Source organism: Polypterus senegalus, chromosome 16 (assembly GCF_016835505.1).
Source record: "Polypterus senegalus isolate Bchr_013 chromosome 16, ASM1683550v1, whole genome shotgun sequence".
NCBI lineage: Eukaryota > Metazoa > Chordata > Cladistia > Polypteriformes > Polypteridae > Polypterus > Polypterus senegalus.
Window position 1 is genome coordinate 37,295,001 of NC_053169.1, and position 13,364 is coordinate 37,308,364.

Here is a 13,364-nt window from a genome sequence, read left to right on the forward strand (position 1 = left end):
CGGTCAGGGCAATCAGTCCATACTTCAACCCGGGAGCACGCCATACCTTCCTGTCACATGACGCGGACGTACCTCGGTCAAGGTACAACGGAGCCTATGTCCCTCCACAGCTACTCCTGGTGGCCTAAGGTATCCAGCAGGGCTGTGTATAAACACCATGAGTCCATAAGGCCCTGCTGGACCTCGGAGCACGATCCGCTTGTCTGGAGAGCCCTCCGTCGAGCCTGGGGTGCGGACCGCCCTCGGAAGTTGCGAAGTCTTCTCCACAATATATATATATATATATATATATATACATATATACATATATATATATATACACATATATATATATATATATATATACATATATAATATATATATATATATATACATATACATATACATATATATATATATATATATATATATATATATATATATATATATATACATATATATATATATATATATATATATATATATATATATATATATATATATATATATACACATATATATATATATATATATATATATATATATATATATATATATATATATATATATATATATATATATATATATATATATATATATATACATATATATACAGTGGAGGAAATAATTATTTGACCCTCACTGATTTTGTAAGTTTGTCCAATGACAAAGAAATGAAAAGTCTCAGAACAGTATCATTTCAATGGTAGGTTTATTTCAACAGTGGCAGATTGCACATCAAAAGGAAAATCGAAAAATAACTTTAAATAAAAGATAGAAATTGATTTGCATTTCATTGAGGGAAATAAGTTTTGAACCCCTACCAACCATTAAGAGTTCTGGCTCCCACAGAGTGGTTAGACACTTCTACTCAATTAGTCACCCTCATTAAGGACACCTGTCTTAACTAGTCACCTGTATAAAAGACACCTGTCCACAGAATCAATCAATCAAGCAGACTCCACACTCTACAACATGGGAAAGACCAAAGAGCTGTCCAAGGATGTCAGAGACAAAATTGTAGACCTGCACAAGGCTGGAATGGGCTACAAAACCATTAGCAAGAAGCTGGGAGAGAAGGTGACAACTGTTGGTGCGATTGTTCAAAATGGAAGGAGCACAAAATGACCATCAATCGACCTCGCTCTGGGGCTCCACGCAAGATCTCACCTCGTGGGGTGTCAATGGTTCTGAGAAAGGTGAAAAGAATCCTAGAACTACACGGGAGGAGTTAGTTAATGACCTCAAATTAGCAGGGACCACAGTCACCAAGAAAACCATTGGAAACACATTACACGCAATGGATTAAAATCCTGCAGGGCTCGCAAGGTCCCCTGCTCAAGAAGGCACATGTGCAGGCCGTCTGAAGTTTGCCAATGAACACCTGAATGATTCAGAGAGTGACTGGGAGAAGGTGCTGTGGTCTGATGAGACCAAAATAGAGCTCTTTGGCATTAACTCAACTCGCTGTGTTTGGAGGAAGAAAAATGCTGACCCCAAAACACCGTCCCCACCGTCAAGCATGGGGTGGAAACATTTTGCTTTGGGGGTGTTTTTCTGCTAAGGGCACAGGACAACTTAATCGCATTAACGGAAAATGGACGGAGCCATGTATCGTGAAATCCTGAGCGACAATCTCCTTCCCTCTGCCAGGAAACTGAAAATGGGTCGTGGATGGGTGTTCCAGCACGACAATGACCCAAAACATACAGCAAAGGCAACAAAGGAGTGGCTCAAGAAGAAGCACATTAAGGTCATGGAGTGGCCTAGTCAGTCTCGGACCTTAATCCAATAGAAAACCTATGGAGGGAGCTCAAGCTCAGAGTAGCACAGAGACAGCCTCGAAACCTTAGGGATTTAGAGATGATCTGCAAAGAGGAGTGGACCAACATTCCTCCTAAAATGTGCAAACTTGGTCATCAATTACAAGAAACGTTTGACCTCTGTGCTTGCAAACAAGGGTTTTTCCACTAAGTATTAAGTCTTTTTGTTAGAGGGTTCAAAAACTTATTTCCCTCAATGAAATGCAAATCAATTTCTATCTTTTATTTAAAGTTATTTTTCGATTTTCCTTTTGATGTGCAATCTGCCACTGTTGAAATAAACCTACCATTGAAATGATACTGTTCTGAGACTTTTCATTTCTTTGTCATTGGACAAACTTACAAAATCAGTGAGGGTCAAATAATTATTTCCTCCACTGTATATATATATATATATATATATATATATATATATATATATATATATATATACACATATATATATATATACACATATATAAGCTCATTGTAAAGGTGACACAACAAATATTTTCTAGAGAGGATGATCTAATCTGACCCTGGGTATTAGATCAGTTTTCAAAACATTTGTTGCACACAGTTTTAACAGTAGACATACTTTTGATAAATACTGTTACACGATTTTCTTTAAATAGCCTGCTGGATATGGCCATATGTTATAGTGTAAATAGATAAAGCTTTACAGGTGATTCAGTAGTTTATAGGTTATGTTTATCTATGTGGCACACAAACTGTTTCTGGGAGTTTGTGCTGCTTTCCTACCTTTCATTTATGTGCTGGACTATGTGGTTGAATTTGAGATGGTTACATAAATGTTTGTGAAGCACTGCAACAGTTTGTACAATAAGCATTTTTGATCAACATTATCAATATACAAAATCTCTTATATATATTTCTCTTCTGGTTCGTCCTGCTTCCTCTTCAAACCCGGTCCCCCCTACACACAGCTCACACGGCATTTCTTGATTCCTACCCACAGGAGTTTCTACACACCCTCACACCAACTGGCATGCCTCCCCATATCCTTCATCTGAAGATGGGAGCCGTAGTTATGCTCCTCCAAAATATTATGCCATCAAAAGGTCTTTGCAACGGAACAAGACTCATCGTTACCTAAATACATACAAATATTGTGTGCAAACTGATCGCTATCCAAAATTCTGAAACAATCTTCATTCCCAGAATCTCTCTCCTTCCTTCCGACACCAATCTCCCTTTTAAATTTAAACGCACACAATTCCCATTCAGACTCGCCTTCTTCATGACTATCATCAAGTCACAAGGACAAATGTTTGCAAAGATTTGCGTTAATCTACAACAACCAGTCTTCAGCCACGGTCAGATGTACATGGTTTTTTCTAGGGTTAGATCTTTTTACTCACTATCTGTCGTCTCCAGCAAAACACCTATTCATAACTGCATCTTTCAAGAAGTATTTCTTTCTTCTTGATTTCTGAATTCCTTTCTCACCGTTTTCCGTTCATATTCTTACACTGCCAAATGCTACAGCGGGCGTCTGCTAGTAAAATAATAAATTGCTAATTTACAAAGGATTATCTTCATTTTGGTACTAAAATATTTGAAAAAGTGTCAGGTGATTTAGGTTCAATGTTACTTATACTGTACATCTCCTTTTTTCCTGCTGGAAACACAAGAAAAAGAAATCCACACTTTTTAAAATATGTTATTAGGGATCACACTCCTAAAAATGCACAGTCACCATTATGCAATTACCTCTTATGCAGAAATGCACACACATAGTATACATATCTATGATTGGTTGCAACCTTCACTTGCTATTTAGAACTGTCTGTAACTGGAAGAGCCTGATCTCTGACAGAAAAGGGGTATTAAATACAATATAGTAATTAATCAACTTTGTTATGAAATTTCACGTTACGTTAGCCCTCATCTATAGACAAAGTACTACAAAACTACAAGAAACTATGATTCAAAGTACATTTTTCACAGGCATCTACTAAATACAAAAAGGAAATATGCTCAATTTTTTACATATATATATATTTTTTTTTAAATTACATTTTCTATGCTAAATGGTAAAACTGAATATACAAATTGCTGCTCCGATTAAATCTTGAAACAAAAGTATGCCACCAGAAACAATGAACAAGATATGACACAGCAAAAAAACCTCGAGACTACAATTTCCTATTTTCGCTACACAGCTACAGCGAAACTGGTATGTCACGCCAACATATTAGGTAATTCAAAAACAAAAAATACACAAACAGTAACAAAATAGAAGATAATAATGTAAAATTAGAATAAAATGTACATTACACTAAAACAGAAGTAAAGATACCCTTTAACAACAAAAATGATTACGTTTAAAACTTGTGAGACAGTGACCAGCACACTAAAACTGTAATGCAGTTACATTGAACCAAAACAAACTTTTATTTAATATTATTAACAAGTGACTTCTTGCAGATAAGTCCTATTTCAAATCAAAGGGATGAATACTGTTTATGTTCAGCTAGTCACCGTGCACTGGTAAGAGCACATGTTTATCTATTAGTTCATTCACTTTTTAATTTTTATTTATTTATTTATTTATTTTAAACTCACAATCCAAGAAAGGGTCACAGCAGTGTATTCTGGCACCTGTGGGCCGCACAAGGCAGGAATCAACTTGTAATGGAGAGCTATTCTCTTACAAAATACAAGTATGAAAATGTATGCACGAAATAACTTATTCAGAAGCATTTGGAGAATTGGAGCATTTTCTAGTCACTTAAAGATTTTCTTATCACAATTTTGTTTATTAAATTTGCTTGTAACATTGAGTAATATTGAGTGACAATAGAATGCAATAATGTGTTATTAGTGTACATAAAAAAGTTTTAATACCATTTTGCAGTATTATGTGGCTGAAATTGCTCTCATAGGCAGCAGATTTCAACTCAAGTGATGTAACTATTGATTGCTTTTGTTAGCTGTTGGATGCGGAGGGTCTGTGGCCAATTCCACTTCAAATGTCTTAAACACAGATTTAAAACTTCTGCTAAAATTCACAGACTGTACCTGAACATACGATAGTGAATAATTGTGCTTTGCCGAAGAGGTAAAGTGTTAGAGAAATACAATCATTACCATCTTTAGAAAATGCAGCAGTGAGGTTGTTTTTAGTGTAACAGAAATGCAGAATACATGTTTAAACACTATTGCATCTTTCATATACACACACAAACCAAGTTACTTGCATTTTTTAGTTTTGCTGACAACAGCATCATGTCATTTACCTGCTTCAAATTCAAGAAGCAGATAAAACGAGCTATAACATCCTGTGAGTGAACAGTGCGGGGTGGGACGGCAGACGCCAGAATGTTAGCACTTATTCTTGTATAGTGAGGATCAAAGAAACAATATCATTACTACTATATTGAAAACATAAAAAATATCGTTATCAGTAAATTAAATAAAAAAATTCCCCTAATATACCTTTCTTTCTGTATTACTCAGTCATCCACCCCCCCACCCATATATGACACAGCCATATTCCATGTCCTGCACAACAGCAGTTGTTTCACTTTTTTGTCATCAGACGTGACCATTAAAAAATACTAAAAATACATAAATTCAAGTAACCACTCTTAAAGTAAAGATGAAATAGTGAATTAATTCATAGTTGAAGTCTCATAAAATGTTGAATTTGTGGACTCGTCCATCTTAAAGCAGAGAAACAATATTTTTCAATTGGACAGTGAGAATTTTCTAAACAGTGTACATTGTGCTGTATTCAAGATATCTCAATGAAAAGCGAGCTGTACCAAAAAATTTTCTTGATTAAGTGTACCAAATCTCAACAAAATTCAACTACTGGGAGCAGATTGTTTCAAATAGATATACCGAAGGACAGACAGATATAACTCTTAAAGCACCTCCTGCTTTAGCCATATTTACATCTTAAAACTGCACTGGCAAAATAAGCCCCTTACTGTGTTTAAACAAATTAATAAATCATTTGAAAAATTAGGAAATTACTTTTTAAACTAGGAATGAATTTTGTAAAGTGGTAGCTATGCATCTACAGTACCATGCCCATCATGTTTCCAAAAAAATATTCTGATGAACAAATAAATTCTTCAGCTGTAATTATAAAAAAAAAATAAAATCAGTTTCTCATTTTGGATAGAGTCACAAATACTTTACAACAAACTAGAGGCAGGAGTTACCTGGGAATCCACAACATGATACTATATCAATACTTTGTAACAATATGTTAATATTTTGGTTTTTAATATGTTGCAATGTGTTTAATGTACAGTATATTGATTATATTTTACTATAGAAACTAAACAGAAAAGTCAATCTGTTAAACCCATCAGAGAAACTTCAGTCCATCCCAATTAAATTTTTTAAATAGCGGAGATGGAAATCAAATGTCTCAGCATTCTCCTTAATAACACTGGGAATATTTAGTTACAGTAACATACACACTGGAACATAATCTAACCTTTCATTTGGATGAATCTTCTTTTGAGACGAGCTATTATGTTTTTAGCAGGACTGCCAACCAAAAACTGTGATCTGAATGATCCATGTTAAAAAAAATACTTCAACATAAAGAAATTCTTTGTTTAAAATCATTGGAGCGAAGTATATTAATGAGGTAAACATTGACAATTAACTTGCCATTTTCTCAATAAATTATTATACTCTCAAAAAAGGCAAAAAGTATTGAACAAACGTTCAGATGTAATCATTCATGGTAAATACATTTTTTGACATTTTGTATCCCCTAAGATTTTCTTTATTTTAAGGATATTAGCCTTCTTTTCATTTTGATGGACTTTGGCCAGTCAGAATGTGAGCTAACCAAGCAGATGCAAACAAGCAATTTCATCTGAGAATTTCATCTGAGGTTTCTTGGTCTCTGCAGTGGGCTGGCACCCTACCCAGGGTTTGTTTCCTGCCTTGTGCCCTGTGTTGGCTGGGATTGGCCCCAGCAGACCCCACATGACCCTGTGGTTAGGATATAGTGGGTTGGATAATGGATGGATGGATGGGTTTCTTGGTCTGCTTCTGTCTCTAACTACAACAACATGAGAATTCTAAATTCGGTATAAATGAGCTTTCAAAGTCTCCTGACGGTTACTGTTAAGAGCCCTAATTTTTAATGTGTTGGTGTACTTGATTTTAACATGACAATGCTTGACACTTATCATAAAGGTGGTATCAGAGTAGAAATTTGTTAGTCCATATGAACTTCTTGATGCCTTCTGAAGTCACCTTTAATGACACACAAACAGGACAGTGACCTTACTCTAACACTAGGTCAAGGGGAAAATTAATGTCAGAAGTACATCTGATGAAAACATTGCAAGCAAGAGCAAATGAGATTTCCAAAGCAAGGAAAATGGTTAAACACAACAGAAGTCTGTGGCTGCTCAAAGGGACCACCAAGATACTGTTGTGAGGTAGAGATGGCAATTGAGGAAAAGAGGAAACTCAATATAAAGTGACAGGGCTATCAATTAAGAAACAAAGACAAAATGCTAGAAAATCAAGTATGACAGTACAAGAAACCAAAGGATGAGAGTTTGAAGTGAGCTGCAGAATGTGTTGAGGATCACAAACCAGATGACAAAGGGTGTTACTTGTTAGCAAACAGAAGCAGCAAACCATAGGTTTCAAAAGAGGATATCATAAAAGAAAAAATGGAGACACATAAAGCAGGGGGCACAATGGGAGTGATGTCAGAAATACTGAAGGTCTTGTAGAATGGCTGATATCACTTGTCTGGTATTAAGCTGGTGGCAGAACTCAAAATGCCAAGCATGAAGCCTGAGCTGTGCATGGCCACTCCATTCCCTAATCATCACAATGACTCTTGTGATTTGTCTACTACCTCAATATTAGATCAGTGATTTCACTAGTCCGCTCTTCTCTGGCAATTTATAGAAAAATGGATGCATTATTTGAAGGTGCATTTTGTTTAAAGCTCCCACATGCAATAAATATTTTTGCTAGTGAATAACAGTAAAACATGACTGCTCCCCTTTAATTTCAACACATCTTAAAAGAAAACTGACATTTTCTTTAATTAACCAGACAATTTTATAAATTTTTTAATGCATAAGCAGAGAAGGTAGATTCTTGAAAATCAACCACTGCAAATTTTAGGACAGAGTTTATATGTATGCCAAGCCAGGTTTTTTATTTACACTTGATTTTGACCTGTCCATTTACCTAGAACATGGGATGGCTTGCTGGCTGGCAGATCTAAATTTGTCCTCTATGAGTAATTGTGAATTGAAACATACTTGAAGTACACCTAGGGCTTGCTCTGCACATGAAACTGAACACAATAAGTTGGGCATAAAATTAGGAATACATATCAAGTCATCGATAACTGCACACATTCTTCAATACATGTGAATTCCACTTCTAAAGTTTAGCCAACATGTTTCATGACCTCTTGATAATTGCAGTCATTTGACTATAAAATTAAGTAAATAATGCTGACTACAAAGTCATCTCCTTTACTTTCAGTAATTTTCACTGTAAAATGTTGCATTTGTTATTTGCATGATTAGGCAGTGGTTTGAAATTTTCTGTCACAATAAGACTTTGATCTGTCCTGCAAATTTCTAACTTTAGGGTCACCGTGTCTTGGAAACAGACCATTTTTATTTTTGCTACAGTTTGAACTGTTATATTTAAACCAACAGATTTGTCAATTACGGTTTAAGGATCTTTCCTACATCAAAAATAATATTTTTAGGCAGAGTTTACAAAAACCTAATCTGGAAGGCGTAAAGAATGTTCACTAAACTGTGAGTATTTTATTTTGCAAAAATCTAATACAACATTCAAGTGCTCTTGGATTATTCCAAGTCTTCTCACTTCAGTGTATTTATGTGAATTTCCAGTCTGACTGTTCGGAGAAACGCGAGGTTGCTATTAATTTGCTACCTGGTCTGCAAAAAGGCAATTAAGATAAATGACATTTTTCATGTAAATAAACAGCAAAGCAGGCACTAAATTTGTGTGTGTGTGTGTTCACCCTAAAATGCACTGGGCACCCTGTCCTGGTTTTGTTCCTGCCTTGTACCCTATCTATGCTGTCTGGGATACACTTCAGCATCCCCTGCAACCCTGCTCAAGGGGGCTAGAAAGTGACTGATTGACCTTTCTAAAATGTAATCAGAGAATAATTCAAAACAAAAGAATTTGATCTGATACAGCTCTGTCCAAAAAAAAAAGTGCCATTGGAATTGGATTCTGCACTCTACTTGTACATTCAACCTGGATGGCTAAATGCTGGCACACTCCAAATATAGCTGAAATAGAAGCTTTTCTATATAAACAGATGATACAGAAACAGTATACACTTAAAAAGTAGCTGCTTCAAGTCAGTCTGCAGCCAAATTATTATAAATAAGTCCTAATGGCTATAGTACATCACAAGGATTAATGTTACTTAAATATGATATTTAAATGCCTGAGATTTGTTCTCTCTTCTACTAGTATATCATCCAGTCACAAACATGAATCTGTGATGGTTTTATATATGTATAAAACTCAAACTACTATCAAACCAATCATTTAGAAAAGCCTTATTATTTTCATATTCAAGAATCAAAAATCAGGTCCAGGACTAGTTGCCTATTGTTTCCTTGTAAAAGCTACCAGAACTGGATATTCCGGAAATTATATATTTTATATAAAAAAAACACACAGAAAGAAACAAAAATATAACATTAAGAATACAGCAAGCAATGCCCAATCCAGTCATGTAAATTTAAGTGAGGAAACACTAAGTATGTGGCAAGTAAACTGGGACAGTGGAAACGATTGCGACAGCCAGCTCATAATAATCTAACAAGACGATTTTTATTTCTGGTTCAGTCCTCTCTAAAGATCATGCTGGTATACAATGAAATTGTATCCTCTGTAAACTTGAAAACATGCAGCACAGCTGTTCCCATTACACCACGTGCAAAACAGCAAAAAAAAAAAGTGTTTTAATTATGTTATTTACCCAGCTATAAACAACACTTTGTTTTCAAAATGTGATATACATCAATGGTTTCTCCACATGTACTTACAAAAGTATGCTCTATCTACTTTCTGTACCCACTGCACCTCAAAAGGAATGAAAAAGCTGGATAAGATGCTGTGATGTGGCCGAAGCTGCTTATGTGACCATGTACAAAATAACTTTACCTGCCCTCTAGCTATAGAACTATGCAGACATGTTCATTATTTTGATTAAGCACCTTGGGATGGTGTTAGATATGGATAAAGGGCTTTTGATGACCTCAATATGATATTTAATGAACATCTTAAAGAGATCTCAAACATTTTTGATCAAATGAACTTTTTTCAATATGTATTACAGTTGCAGAAAGGTCACAATCATGGGAAAGTGGTGTAGGAAATAGTACACAGTCATTCACTTGCCATTTGCACAAGTACTTAATGTACCAAACCCCCTGCGGAATCTGTCATTGCCTAACTGCTTCTTGTTTCCTGCAACATTATCCAAACTGGATACTACGTACACAGAATAATATCAAGTCACAGGCACACATTTCAAAATGGACATTCAAATCCAAACATAAAAAAACAAAACAGTTGAATATTCTGTGTGAGGGCTATGCTGGCAGTTACAACAGAAGTAAAAATCTATATCCAGTGACTTGTAAAATTCATTTTAATATTAACAATTGCAGATGGCAAGTTGTAGGTTTTTTCAGGCAAAAGAATTATATAAGAACATTTTTTGCTTAAGTACACCTTATTGCAACAATCATGTAAAGCTTTAAGAAGTTATACAGAGATATATCGGGGCAAAGTGGACCAGTGTAATTAACTCAGCTCAAGGACGAATGGAGTGGTTAACATAAAAAATATGTATTTCTTTAAAAAAAAAAAAAAACTATACAATGGATTAGATAAAATTGCAACTAAAAACAAAACAAAGTAATAAAATTACAGGAAGGCATGACATCCTTTAGTGGAGATGGAACCTTGAACTTTGAAATTAACAGTTAAAATCCTAGAGCTTTTTGGGCCACACTTTTGATTTACCATAACTAATAAGATGGTGTACAGCTCCTTCAGGAAGGGCATTCATAAATCAATTTCATCCAGTTTACACACCTAATTTACCTATTAAGACGTGCCTGAATTTCAAAAGATGCAAGTAGTGTAAACATCAACATATTTTAATACTACATTCAAATAGCTCCAAGAATGTATTACTGGATTCTCTCTAAATTTTATTTAAAATCTTAGTTTAAATTAAGCTAAACAAATAAACAGCATCACTATAGATCTTTCCTTTCTGGAATTCATTAACCTGTATGTGACTGAAATTTGAGTGAAATAAAACAAAAAAGTAAAATATGACCAATCAGGAAAGACAGAAATCTGGCTCATCTGAACACTGCATCCTGTCAAAACCAAACGATGTTAAAATTAGGTAACAAGACCCGAGGAATCAGCTGTCACTGCGATCATGCACAAACTGGACAGACCCAACGTCACCATGGACAAGCAGCACTACAAACTTTGCTGACCCTTCTTTGAAAATTGTTTTGTAGCAGATGACAATTGCGTGCAGTATATTGCGCAAAGCTCGCGATCGCTTTTTATGGACAGACCAACATATTTTTCTTTCTTAAGTGTATGAATTAAATGTTTAACTTTTATTAAACGTACGGTTCAGTATCCCTCGGACATAACCCATCACTTCGGCTAATTAAGGTGGATAAACTTTAAAACAACATGTTTTGGTATGCATAATCGTTCTCTATTATCTTAAATAATAAGACTTTGTAAAAAAAAATATATTAACGTTGTTAAACAATTCATTGTAAATAACACAAAACTTAAGAAGTTACTTAACTTGATCAAACAAGAATACCGGTAAAATAATTACTACCGTTTGGATTATACCGTTTTCCGATATACGTAGCAATACATATCATGGCAGTGCCATTAAAACAAATATCCGTGAATAAACAACAAATACATCGAAAAAACAATTAATCATAAACAAAAACCTAAGTTGCCGGTAACACCACCTTCTGGGAACGATCGCGGCCTACAGTAGCTGAGTTTACTAGGTAACTGCATTTGCCTTCGAAGGCCCGTTGTCTGACAACTACTGTGCAAATCGTAGGACACAACCCACTCACCTAAAGGAATACTTCAGAAATTAGAAAGTACTTACGTAGAAAGTTTTCTGGTCCAAAATAACACTCCGGGCCATAATTCCTTCAGCTGGACAGCTCGACCCAGGTTGTTTTTGATCTTGGCCAATATTTCATTGGATTCTTGGTCTAATCTGTCCGAGTAAGGCAGGAGTTTGTTGTAGACAATCTCTTTCTGAGGAACAAAATCCAATGCCCTGTTCTCGTCTGTGTTCATATTACACTTTCGGAACGATTTCCACTTCTCTTTTTTGTGTTTCCCTGCTCCCGCTATTCGCGTGTGTTTCTTGGTATTTTCCGATCCCGTTAATGACTTGGTTTAGCCTAGCTGTACCCCTGTGACATTTGATTAATCTGATGATGATGCAGTCAGCGTATGTCAGCACTCCCAGACTCTCTTGCTTTCCAGTTTTGTCTGACCTCCACACTCGCTCGTTCTCTAGCACGCACGCTTACGCAGGCGCAGCCCGCCTCGTACTTTACGTCACTTCCTGAGTGGGAGCCACGCGAAACTGTGACAATCTGCATTCAGTTTCTGTTAGGGAAGTGTTGCGTTATTTGATCGCCTCCGCTTATTTCATTCAATAAGAGCTGAAAGAAAGAAATAGTATGCTAGGGAGAGAAGAGTGAAGTAGGCGGTAAAGAAAGGAAGCCCATTCAGGATCTCGTATGACCGCCGCAACTCAAAGTAAATCATATACTTAAATTGTGCAAAATGCAGCAGTTTTTCTGAAGTATATCGGGGTCGTGCGAAGGGTTTCTGAACATTTTTAGCTATTATTTAAAAGAAAAAAAAGTGGTAGGCAGTTCATGTGTTTATCGATTTTTATAGTAGTTTAATATTACTGTTCTGCAAAATAAAATTATTTAGAATGGTTTTAATTGTGAATAGTTATTTTTATTTGCATTAATGAACACATATAATAGTGTTTCCATCACGTCACATTTAGTTTTTTTCTGATCGTTAATGCACAAAAACTGATACTTGAAGCACAATCACTGAAACCATTTACTTATGTACTAATTATTTTAACCTAGTTTGCACATTTTTAGAGTAGCACTCAGTTTGCAATTTCAAAAAGTAATTTAGTGAAAACTACTAATTCGGGGTGTCCATAAGAAATATAGTGATTTACTTAACTGGTAGATAATTCTTTGTTATTATTGGTACTTGTATTTCAGAGATTCATGATATATGCTTCAAATCTACATGCTTCCATTAATTAGGCCAGATTATCTCAAAACACAAGGTGAGCTACCACAGCTATGCAGATGATTCACAGCTTTATTTATCCATAGCACCTGATAACCCTGATGTGCTTGGCTCACTGAACTGTCTTAGCGGTATTTTCGAATGGATGAGTTGTAACTTTCACAAACGAAATAAGGAAGAAAC

General features: G+C 35.4%; 1 protein-coding gene across 2 annotated transcripts in view; it reads right to left on the reverse strand.

The window, feature by feature from the left end:
• Positions 1 to 12,424, reverse strand: part of psme4a (proteasome activator subunit 4a) — a 173,720-nt gene extending 161,296 nt beyond the window's left edge. For both annotated transcript variants that reach the window (XM_039739140.1, XM_039739139.1), the window contains exon 1: positions 11,989 to 12,424. In XM_039739140.1, coding sequence (XP_039595074.1) covers positions 11,989 to 12,185 — 197 coding nt within the window. In that variant the 5' untranslated portion in view covers positions 12,186 to 12,424. The remainder of the gene's footprint in view (positions 1 to 11,988) is intronic.
• Between the last annotated feature and the right edge of the window lie 940 nt (positions 12,425 to 13,364).